The 12,842-nt window shown below is 46.3% G+C and overlaps 1 protein-coding gene across 1 annotated transcript in view; it reads right to left on the reverse strand.

Moving 5' to 3' along the window:
- LOC140456970 (EH domain-containing protein 3) overlaps positions 1-6,906 on the reverse strand; it is a 69,602-nt gene extending 62,696 nt beyond the window's left edge. The window contains exon 1 of the mRNA XM_072550838.1: positions 6,502-6,906. Within this exon, the coding sequence (XP_072406939.1) occupies positions 6,502-6,728 (227 nt within the window). The 5' untranslated portion in view covers positions 6,729-6,906. The remainder of the gene's footprint in view (positions 1-6,501) is intronic.
- Positions 6,907-12,842: the final 5,936 nt, after the last annotated feature.

The raw sequence follows: 12,842 nt of genomic DNA on the forward strand, positions 1-12,842 counted from the left end.
AATTGAAACTCCATCTGTCACTCCTTAGCCCATTTGCCCAACTGCATAAGGCCCCATTGAATCCACTCAGGAGGTCCTCCTCTCTCTACAAGAATCTCAGGGAATCCCTCTCCCACTGCAACTCCCAGGTCATTTCCTCTACACTGAAGCTCTTCAACCATGTCATGAAACAAACTCGCTACCACAGCCACATTCGCTTTCTCAGTGCCTGCCTCCGTAACCAACTCATCCCGCACTGAGTCCAGACCATCCTTAAACCAGCAGAGTTCGGACCCGAACAGGACAAACAGTACAGATTGCAGATTCAAAAACACCAGCAACAGTTCTCCTTCAAGATCCTCCGCTCCACGCTTGCAGCAATGCACCGGCACCTAACCTCTCTGCAGTCAGCCCTGCCTCAGCTGAGGGCCACACTCTCTCAGAATTGCAAAGGACCCACTCTGTACTACATCCTCAGGAGAATTCATACTCTCAACAAACAGTATTTCAATTCCATCTCAAACATCAAAAACTGGAAGTACAACAAACTTTTATCCACCCACCTCCTTAACCAGCGCTCCTCAAACATTCCAGAAGATTCCCCTGGCCTCGGAACCTATTCCGCCATTAGCCATGCGGCTGATGCAGCTACCACCCCTACGCTGATTGATGATGTCACTTCCGCCCCCATCACGGCCACTCCCACAACCACTTCCATCCCTCAATTCCTCATGCATCACTCCCGACACCACTTCTGCCCTTCACATCATCGCTGATGCCACATGCTCAGTGCCTCCCGTCACCCCTACTGCCGTGGGCACCACCACTTCCGCCCACACCAGCGCCACTCACCTGCATTCTGCTGACATGCCCCCCATAGACCCCACTGTCACTATCCCCACCCCCCAGAACCCCAAAGGGAACACTACCCCTGCTCGTGATTCCACCCCCATCATCACACCCACTCCAGATCCCAGCACCCAGCCCTGCCGAGTTTTCACCATCCCCCCAGACCTCCCCCTCACTGAGAATGAATGATCAGTCCTCAGCAAAGGACTCATCTTCATCCCCCTCCGTCCACACATCAATGAATTTAATACACGCCATGATGTTGAACAATTCTTCCGTCGCCTCCGAGCTTACTTTCACAATCAGGACTCCCGCCCACCTTCCGAGGACCCCTTCGCCAACCTCCAACACACTGCATCCACCTGGACACCCCGCGCTGGCCTATTACCCACCCTCGACCTCTTCATTTCCAACTGCCGCCGGGACATTAACCGCCTCAACCTGTCGACCCCCCTCCCCCACTCCAACCTCTCACCCTCAACGCGCAGCCCTCCAATCCCTCTGCTCCAATCCCAACCTCACCATCAAGCCAGCGGATAAAGGAGGCGCAGTGGTAGTCTGGCGCACTGACCTCTACACCGCTGAAGCCAAACGTCAACTCGAGGACACCTCTTCCTACTGCCCCCTCGACCATGACCCCACCCCCCCCATCCCCATCCCCATCCCCATCCCCAAACCATCATCTCCCAGACCATACAGAACCTCATCACCTCAGGAGAGCTCCCATCCACAGCTTCCAACCTCAGTGTGGGAACCCCGCACTGCCCGGTTCTACTTCCTTCAAGATCCACAAGCCTGACCACCCTGGCCGACCCAATGTTTCAGCATGCTCCTGCCCCACTGAACTCATCTCTACCTACCTCAACACTGTCCTATCCCCCCTAGTCCAGGAACTCCCCACATACATTCGAGACACCACCCACGCCCTCCACCTCCTCCAAGACTTCAGTTTCCCTGGCCCCCAACGCCTCATCTTCACCATGGATATCCAATCCCTCTACACCTCTATCCGCCACGACCAGGGCCTCCAAGCCCTCCGTTTTTTCCTCTCCAGACGTCCCCAACAGTACCCTTCCACTGACACTCTCATTCGTTTGGCTGAACTGGTCCTCACCCTTAACAAGCTCTCCTTTGAATCCTCCCACTTCCTCCAAACCAAAGGAGTAGCCATGGGCACACGTATGGGCCCCAGCTATGCCTGTCTCTTCGATGGCTCCATAGAGCAGTTGATCTTCTGTAATTACACCGGCACCACTCCCGACCTCTTCCTCCGCTACATTGATGACTGCATTGGCACCACCTCATGCTCCCGCGAGGTGGTTGAGCAATTCATCAACTTCACCAACACATTCCACCCTGACCATCTCTGACACCTCCCTCCCCTTCCTGGACCTCTACATCTCCATTAATGACAACCGACATGACACGGACATTTTTTACAAACCCACCGACTCCCACAGCACCTGGATGACACCTCTTCCCACCCTACCTCTTGCAAAAATGCTATCCCGTATTCCCAATTCCTCCGCCTCTGCCGGATCTGTTCCCAGGAGGACCAGTTCCACCACAGAACACACCAGATGGCCTCCTTCTTTAGAGACCGCAATTTCCCTTCCCACGTGGTTAAAGATGCCCTCCAACGCATCTCGTCCACATCCCGCACCTCCGCCCTCAGACCCCACCCCTCCAACCGTAACAAGGACAGAACGCCCCTGGTGCTCACCTTCCACCCTACAAACCTTCGCATAAACCAACTCATCCGCCGACATTTCTGCCACCTCCAAACAGACCCCACCACCCGGGATATATTTCCCTCCCCATGCCTTTCCGCCTTCCGCAAAGACCGTTCCCTCCGTGACTACCTAGTCAGGTCCACGCCCCCAAACAACCCACCCTCCAATCCTGGCACTTTCCCCTGCCACCGCAGGAACTGTAAAACCTGCGCCCACACCTCCTCCCTCACCTCTATCCAAGGCCCTAAAGGAGCCTTCCACATCCATCAAAGTTTTACTTGCACATCCACTAATATCATTTATTGTATCCGTTGCTCCCGATGCGGTCTCCTCTATATTGGGGAGACTGGGCGCCTCCTAGCAGAGCGCTTTAGGGAACATCTCTGGGACACCCGCACCAATCAACTAAACCGCCCCGTGGCCCAACATTTCAACTTCCCCCTCCCACTCTGCCAAGGACATGGAGGTCGTGGGCCTCCTTCACCACCGCTCCCTCACCATCAGACGCCTCATCTTCTGCCTCAGAACACTTCAACCCCAGGGCATCAGTGTAGACTTCAACAGTTTCCTCATTTCCCCTTCCCCCACCTCACCCTCGTTCTAAACTTCCAGCTCAGTAACTGTCCCCTTGACTTGCCCGGACTTGTCCTACCTGCCTATCTGCTTTTCCACCTATCCACTCCACCCTCTCCTCCTTGACCTATCACCTTCATCTCCTCCCCCACTCACCCATTGTACTCTATGCTGCTTTCTCCCCACCCCCACCCTCCTCTAGCTTATCTCTCCACGCTTCAGGCTCACTGCCTTTATTCCTGACGAAGGGTTTTTGCCCGAAACATCGATTTCGAAGCTATTTGGATGCTCCCTGAACTGCTGTGCTTTTCCAGCACCACTAATCCAGGTCATCTTCATTGTCCACTGCACCTATTTTGGTGTACTCTGCAAACTTCCAACTCATTTAAATAAAGATGAGAAAGTAGTGGCCTCAGCACTGATCCCTGTGTCACACTGCTGGTCATAGGCCTCTAGTCCAGAAAGCAACCCTCCATTACTCTACCTTCAAGCCACTTTAACATCCAATTGGCTTGCTCCTCCTGGATGCCACGAGATCCAATCTTACTAACCAATCTACCACTTGGAACCTTGTCGAAAACATCTTAAGTCCATACAAACAAATGTCTACTGCCATCCACCTTCAATCCTCTTTCTCTTCAAAGAAAGAAATGTCAAGTTAGGAGACATTATTTCCTCACACATGTTGATTATTGTGAATCAGTCCTAGCCTTTCCAAATGCATGTAAATCCTGTCTCAGAATCCCCTCCAACACGTTACCAGGCACATCAATCTGTAGTTTCTGGCTTTACCTTTCAGTAACAGCACCACATTAGCTACCCTCCAGCAGCTCAGCTGCAGCGATCAGTGATACAAATATCTCAGCAAGGGTCCTGAATCTCTTCCCTAGCTTCCCACAAAGTTCAGGGAAACACCTGATCAGGTATTGGAGATTTATCTATCTTTAGATTAGATTACTTACAGTGTGGAAACAGGCCCTTCGGCCCAACAAGTCCACACTAACCCGAAGCACAACCCACCCAGACCCATTCCCCTACACCTAACACTACGAGGAACTTAGCATGGCCAATTCACCCAACGTGCACATTTTTGGATTGTGGGAAGAAACCCACGCAGATACGGGGAGAATGTGCAAATTCCACACAGAGTCACCTGAGGTGGGAATTGAACCCAGGTCTTTGGTGCAGTGAGGCAGCAGTGCTGACCACTGTGCCACCATGCCACCCAACGTTTTAGATATTTTAAGACCTCCTGCAACACTTCTGTAACATGATCTCTTTTCAAAACATCACTATTTCCTCAAGTTCTCCAGCTTCCACATCCTTCTCCACTGAAGATGTTTGTTTCGTATCTCACCCATCTCCTGTGATTCCACACAAAGATCAATATGGCCATCTGTAAGGGAACTTATTCGCTCCTGGTTACACTTTTGTTTTAAACGTACTGACCATCTCTAGATTCTCTTTTACTTTATTTGCCAAAGTTCCCTGTTTGCCCTCCCAATTACCTTCTTAAATACACTTTAAAAATTCACTTGATCCCAGCTCTCAACCGGGCAGTGCCTCTTTTTTGCCTTGACCAGACCCTCAACTTCTTGTCATCCAGCATTCCCCTTCAAATTAAAACAGGAACATATTGAGAGTCCAGAGATATTCTCGTTTTTAAAAAACAAAAGCCTCCCACTTCTAAAACACCATTTTATTCAGGAAGCTGTCTGCAAGAAACCTTTGAAATTCCTAGACTAATACTGTCAATATCGCTTTACTCCAATTTAGAACTTTATACAAGGCCTGTCTTTTGCCAAAATTCTATTAACTTTAAAGTAAGCATGATCACTTACCACCACTGACACCTCAGTCACTTGCCCTGCCTTATTTCCCAAGAGAACAAAGTTTTACATCTTCTCTAGGAGATGCATCCACACAGTTATTTCTTAGTCTGATTTTCTGTTTCAAATATACACTTGACAAATTCCTCTTCAGCCAAACCATTAACACTAAACAGTCTATAATTTTGGGGAAAAAAAAAGTTTAAATCTTCAACCATTAAACCCTATTATTCTTCTTACAGATAGCCAAGATCTCTTAAGTTTGCTCAGAGCTGGAAGGTGCTATACTCTCTGGAGAAGCCATTGTCTCCCCCATTACAGTATCCAAAAACCTTCCAGCTCAACAAACAACCTTACATCTTGAACCTCAACCTGAGCTACAAAAATCTTATCGAAAACCTCCATACATACTTGCTTCTCAATTCTTGACTATGGAGGGGGGCACCTATAAGTATAATCCCAACATTATGATCATCCTTTCTCCTGATTTCTCATTTCCATATGATGTCACTGGATAATCTCCCAGATTTATTTTACACTCAAAATGTTATCCCTAATGAAAAACACCACTCTCTCTTCCTCTCATCGTCGTCACCGCCCCCCCCCCCCCGCCCCCATCCTTCCTTTAGGATCTGTACCGCAGAACATAAAGCTGCAAATCCTGTGCTTCCAAGCCACATTTCGTAATAGCTATGATATCTCAGTCTCGTGTTCCCAGCCATGCCCCAGGTTCATCAGGCCTCTTGCATTTAAGTAAATGCAGTTTAAATCAGTCTTATCTTGTTCTGCCTTGCTTTTGCCTATTTTGACTATGGTTTGCTCTGAACTGTACCAGCCAAGGCCTTTTCTTATTGGTTACCACCTCACCCCCTTTATGGTTTAAAGTTCCACAGAACATTAGCTAATCTCCCCACCAGTGTATTAGTCCCTTCCAATTCAGGTGGAACCATTCTTTTTATACGTCATTTCTGCCCTTGAAGAGGCTCCAAAAGATCCAAAAACAAAAAAAAAAGTGATTCCTTGCACTCTGAACCAGCTCCTCAGCCAGACATTAATTTGCTCTATCCTCCTAGTTCTGCTCTCATTAGCACATACTACCAGTAGTAGGCCAGATATTATTCTTCTCATGGTCCTACTTTTTAAAAAACCTTCTGCCTAGGATCCTGCATTCGCTCTTCAGGACCTTGTCCCTTTAACTATCTCATTGGTATTAACATGCACAAGACTTCCTGGTAGTCACTCTCCCCTTTCAGAGAATTCTGCACCCTCTCCAAGCCATCCTAGATTCTTGCGCTGGGAAGAACCTCCCCAACATGAGAAAGGCCACAGAAATACCAGTGTTTCTTAGGGGAATCTCCAGCAGAGCACAATCAATCACTTGGAACCTGACATACCCAGTCATTACAGGACAATTAGTGACCTTGGTATCAGTGTTACACTCCCCTGAGAGGGCTTCTGCCCCCACTACAGTAACCAAAAAACGGGGGGGGGGGGGGGGGGGGTGACAGTGAGTGAGGGTCCGGCTGGTGTGTGCTCACCTGATGAAGGTGGTCTTGCCGGTGGAGTACTGACCGACCAGCAGCAGCATGGGCTTGTTGTCGAAATCCGCATTGTCCAGGGCGGGCGAGTGGAACTCGTGGAAGCGGTAATGTTCCTCCAGGGGAAGCAGCTTGCTTTTGTAGAGCTTCTTCAGGCCGTCCGTCACCGTCTGAAATACCTCGGGATCCTTCTTGCCGCGGTCATGCGCCCCCAGCCAGCTGAACATGCTGCCGGATAACCTGGGAAAATGTAAACCCAGACTAAAGCAGCAGTTTACAGCGACAACAATAACCTCCTTAAAGCCCGAAGCCCGTCCCTCCTCCTGAAAGTCTCCCCCGAAGCCGCTCCGCTTTAAGGAGCCGCAGCTCGAGACAGCTCCCGCCCCCGCGCGCCGTCCTCTTCCAGTGACGTCAACCAACGGCTTCATCCTGCACGCGCGGGTCGGGGGAAGCGGGAATTAGGCCGTTCAGCCCATCCAGTCTGCTCCGCTATTCAGGCGTGGCTGATAAGTTTCTCGACCCCATTCTTCCCGTCACCGTTGACAGTCAAGAACTTCGCCATCTCCGTCTTATCTCACTGAACGAGCCAGTTTCACCGAGCTTACTTGACTAAATAAACTAACCAGCTTCATCTAATTAGGCAACTATGTTAGCTCATTTGACTAAATTTATTTAACGAACTTCAAGTTAACTGACTGACTTAGCTCATTAACCCAATTAACTAACTAGTTTCACCATGATTTGAAGGTGCTGGTGTTGGACTGAGGTGTCCAAAGTAAAAAATCGCACAACACCAGGTTATAGTCCAACAGGTTTAATTGGAAGCACCAGCTTTCAGAATACTGTTCCTTCATCAGGTGGTTGTGGAGCGTAAGATGGTAAGACTCAGAATTTATAGCAAGGGTTTACAGGGTGATGTAACTGAAATTATATATTGAAAAAGACCTGGATTGTTTAAGTCTCTCATCTGTTTGAATGACCATGTTGGTTTCCACGATTTGGAGATGCTGGTGTAACGAGTAGTGGTGATTTTACGCATGGTGATGCCTCCCATCATGTATGTGGCAGGTACTCATGTGACTCAGTCAACATTGTCTATCTCATACACTGCAGGCAAGGATGCCGAGAGGCATGGTACATTGGTGAGACTGACAGGCTGTGGCAATGAATGAATAGAAACCGCAGAACAATCAACAGACAGGAGTGTTCCCACCCAGTCAGAGAACACTTCAGCGGTCCAGGACATTTGACCTCAGACTTAGAGTCATAGAGATGTACAGCATGAAAACAGATCCTTCGGTCAACCTGTTCATGTCAACCAGATATCCCAACCCAATCTAGTTCCACTGCCAGCACCCGGAACATATCCCTCCAAACCCTTCCTATTCATATACCCATCTAAATGCCTCTTAAATGTTGCAATTGTACCAGCATCCACCACTTCCTCTAGCAGATCATTTCATACACGTACCACCCTCTGTGTGGAAAAAGTTGCCCCTTAGGACTCTTTTATATCTTTCCCCTCTCACCCTAAACCTATGCCCTCTAGTTCTGGAATCCCTGACCCTAGGGAAAAGACTTTGTCTATTTATCCTATCCATGCCCCTCATAATTTTGTAAACCTCTATAGGTTCACCCCTCAGCCTCCGACGCTCCAGCGAAAACAGCCTTTTCAGCATCTCCCTGTAGTTCAGATCCACTTCCGGATGGCCATCCTCCAAGGCAGACTTCAGGACAGGCAGCAATGAAAAGTGGCTGAGCAGAGGCTGGCTTGGGTTCATATCACACTACAGATGACCCCATTGCACTATACACCACACACTCATACATACACGCTCTCGCAGACTTGTACCCATTTATACTCACTCACATGTACCTGCTCTTCACAGATTTACACATAAAAGTTTGTGGAGTGAATTTGTCCTTGCAGAGTTACATTTTACTTTGCTCAAAAACTGCATGAATCCATGTAAGTTTTTATAAATTCATTTTTTTAGATTAGAATCAGTCTAAACATTGTGAAACAGACAGTATCACACAGGGGAGCTCACACCTTCAATACATTATCTGGGTAGGCAGACACTAATTGTTAAAATTCACTTGAGAATGTAACTTTTTAAAAAAAAGTTTTGTGATTTACATATGAAAGAACTGAGACCAACATGGTCTCAGTATAGGGATGGAGTATAGGGATTGGGGGGGGGGGGGTCATGTTGTAGTTGTTTAGGACATTGATAAGACTACTTTTAGAATAGTGAGAAATTTGAAAGTGTTCAGAAAAGATTTACAAGGATGTTGCCAGGATTGGAGGGTTTGAGCAACAGGGAGAGGCTAAATAGGCTGGAGCCATTTTCCCTGGCGTGTCAGAGGCTGAGGGGTGACCTTATAGAGATTTTTTAAATCACAAGGGGTATGGATAGGGTGAATAGACAAAGTTTTTTTTCCCCTGGAGTGGGAGAGTCTGGAACTAGAGGGTCTGCATTTAGGGTGAGGGGGAAAAGATGTAAAAGGGATCTAAGGCACAACGTTTTCAGGCAGAGGATGGTTTGAGTGTGGAATGAACTGCTGGAAGAAGTGGTGGAGGCTGGCACAATTGCAACATTTTAAAAGGCATCCAAGGTGGGCATAGAGGGATGTAAGCTAAGTGCTGGCAAATGGGACTAGATTAATTTTGAATATCTGGTCGGTATTAATGAGTTAGACTGAGAGGTCTGTTTTTGTCCTGTATATCTCTAAGTAAATTAACCAACTTACGTGAGTTTTCCAACTGAGTTCATTTAATTACAATATCTAAATAGCTGAACTCCATTAACAAACTGAGTTAGCTCAATTCAAACAGCTGAACCCAGTTAAATGAAACTATTAACTCTCAACTAGGTTAACAAACTAGTCCAGCTGACACAGTTGGGTTAATGAAGTGTTCAATCACTTTAACCTTTTCAACTGAGTTAGTTAAAAAAGCTTAATCCACTCAACTGACCTAAGTAATCAATCGACTCAACTGAATCAACTAACAAAGTTAAGCTTCTGAACCAGATAATCATGAGTTTGGTATTCTCATGTATCTACTGCCCCTCTCCTTCAAGCCTAGCCCTGAAAAAGGATTATACCTGAAATGCTGATTGCTTGACTTTCTGATGCTGCGTGGCTTGCTGTATTCTTCCAGCCTCCTGCTCTTCATTGGTAGTAGAAATCACACACTTGGTACATATGGTACTGTCAAAGGAACCAAGGTGAGTTTCTACAGTGTGTTTATATATACTTGTCACATATGTACAATAATGTTGATTTTGTAACAAATTCTAATTGCTTTTTTAAAATGGACTCAGTCTTTTTTTTAAAAACCTTCCAAAATGTCTTCTGACTTCTCTTGTGATTCAGCTACCATTAGCCAGTTGATGAAACCAGACTGTACTTAAGAAAGATCAAATGTTATAAATTCAATAAGCACTTCTACAAATATACATTAAAATATAAGAACTGTAAGAGTAGCCATTTGAGTCTAGCCTGCCCTGCATTTCAATAGCTTCATGGCTGAGCTGTCCAAGAACTTAACTCCTGTTTTGTGTGAGCTCAGAGTACTTGACTCCTTGCTGTTTTAAATACATTCAATGATCTTGCCCCCATAGTTTCCTATAGTCAAGAATTCCAGACATTCATTATATTTAGATAAGTGATTCCTTCACATTTCAGTTTTAAATGCATGTCCCAATATTCTACTGCTAACCGGAAACAGAAACTCATTGACAGTGGCTTCCTTGGAGGTATTTCCTATTTTACTGAACATGGAAAATAGTAACCATTCAATTCAGGAGCTGAGACTTGGAGTTATCTTGCGAAATGACAAAGGATAGATTTATGCTAATCTAATACTTAATATAAAAGCATGATTTCACAGTCTGTGATAGCAGCCATGTTGGGTTTTAAACTCTGGACCTTCAGATTGAGACTAACATGCTGCCTACTGTGTCATCAGCCTGCTGAAGGGCTTATGCTCCCGAAACATTGATTCTCCTGCTCCACGGATGCTGCTTGACCTGTTGTGCTTTTCCAGCACTACGTGCTGAACTCTAGCATCTGCAGTCCTCACTTTTTCTCCTGGGTTTTGAACTGCATTCAAACTGGCTAAGGATAGCCATTTTCTACAGAGACCTTACAACAATCTGCAAGTCACAACTCTCATCTAAACTGTGAATAGCATGCTTGATTCTGATCTTGATTCTGTCACTGGGGTTCTTCAGATGAAAAGGATGTTTCTGTTGTGCTGACAGCCCTAGTAAGGAAAAAGATCTTTCACTTACTCCCTGAGACTGCTCTACCAACTAAATGTACCTCCAAAGGCTAATTTTGAATATTAGATTGTAGAAGCTATTGTAACTGCTGAGCACATCAACAATATGAATCACAGAAGGTTGGTCTGCATGTCCAACAAGTAATTAATGCAAATGGAATTTTGCCCTTCATTGCAAAAGGGCATTGCTAAAAACAGAAAGGTAATGTTACAGCTGTACAAGGCGTTTTGGTCTCCTTACATGAGAAAGGATATATTGGCACTGGAGGGGTGTAGAGTAGGTTCACTAGGTCAACTTGAAGTTGAGAGGGTTGGCATATGAGGAGAGACTGAGTAGAATGGGATTATATTCATTGGAATTCAGAAGAATGAGGACGGGATCTTATAGAAACACAATTATGAAGGGAATCGATTTAAAATAGTAGATGGGATGTTTCTACTAGCAGGTGAAGTTAGAAGAGAGCATAGCTTCAAGGTTACAGGGAGCAGATTTAGGATTGAATTGAGAAGGAACTTTGTAACTCAGAGGGTTGTTAATCGATGGAATTACTTGCCCAGGGAAGTAGTTGATGCTACCTTAGTAAACACTTTTTAAAGCTAAGGCAGATACTTTTTTGAAAAATAAATGAATGAAGGGATACGGTGAGAGTGTGGTTAAGTGGAGCTGAGTCCATGAAAAGATTAGCTATGATTGCATTTAATGGCAGAGTAGGCTTGAAGGGCTGGACAGCCTAGTCAGTCCTGCTTCTAGTTCTTATGTTCTTCAATGACTCATTCAACATGACAGACCGCCTGATATTACAAGTGCAAACTATGCCTTTATTGTTCAGTGCATTGAGTATAGGAGTTGGGATGTCATGTTGTAGCTGTGTAGAACATTGGTTAGGCCACTGTTGGAATATTGTGTGCAATTGTGGTCTGCCTGCTTTAGGAAAGATGTTGCCAAACTTGAAAGGATTTAGAAAAGATTACAAGGATGTTGCCAGGTTTGGAGGGTTTAGGGAGAGGCTGAATAGGCTTGGGCTATTTTCCTTCCGTGTCGGAGGCCGAGTGGTGACCTTTTATAGAGGTTTATAAAATCATGAGGGGCATGGATAGGGTAAATAGTGAAGATCTTATCCCTGTGGTGGGGATGTCCAAAACTAGAGGGCATGAATTTTAGGTGAGGGGAAAGATTTAGAAGGGACCTAAGGGGCAGCTTTTTCTCGCAGAGTGGTGCACGAATGGAACGAGCTGCCAGAGGAAGTGCTGGTACAATTAGTGTTTAAAAGGCAGCTGGATGGATATGTGAATGGGGAGGGTTGAGAGGGATACAAGCCAAATGCTGGCAAATAGCACTAGGTTTACCTAGGATATAGACAATAGACAATAGATGCAGGAGTAGGCCATTCTGCCCTTCGAGCCTGCACCGCCATTCAATATGATCATGGCTGATCATTCCTAATCAGTATCCTGTTCCAGCCTTATCTCCATACCCCTTGACTCCACTATCTTTAAGAGCTCTATCCAATTCTTTCTTAAAAGAATCCAGAGACTGGGCCTCCACTGCCCTCTGGGGCAGAGCATTCCACACAGCCACCACTCTCTGGGTGAAGAAGTTTCTCCTCATCTCTGTCCTAAATGGTCTACCCCGTATTTTTAAGTTGTGTCCTCTGGTTCGGCACTCCCCCATCAACGGAAATATGTTCCCTCCTGCCAGAGTGTCCAGTCCTTTCATAAGCCTATAAGTTTCAATCAGATCCCCTCTCAGTCTTCTAAACTCAAGGGTATACAAGCCCAGTCGCTTCAGTCTTTCCGTGTAAGGCAATCCTGCCATTCCAGGAATTGACCTTGTGAACCTACGCTGCACTCCCTCAATAGCCAGAATGTCTTTCCTCAAATTTGGAGACCAGAACTGTACACAGTACTCCAGGTGTGGTCTCACCAGGGCCCTGTACAGCTGCAGAAGCACCTCTTTGCTTCTATACTCAATCCCTCTTGTTATGAAGGCCAGCATGCTATTAGCCTTCTTCATGACCTGCTGTACCTGCATGCTTCCCTTCATTGACTG

The sequence above is a fragment of the Chiloscyllium punctatum genome, chromosome 3 (genome assembly GCF_047496795.1).
Source record: "Chiloscyllium punctatum isolate Juve2018m chromosome 3, sChiPun1.3, whole genome shotgun sequence".
Classification (NCBI taxonomy): domain Eukaryota; kingdom Metazoa; phylum Chordata; class Chondrichthyes; order Orectolobiformes; family Hemiscylliidae; genus Chiloscyllium; species Chiloscyllium punctatum.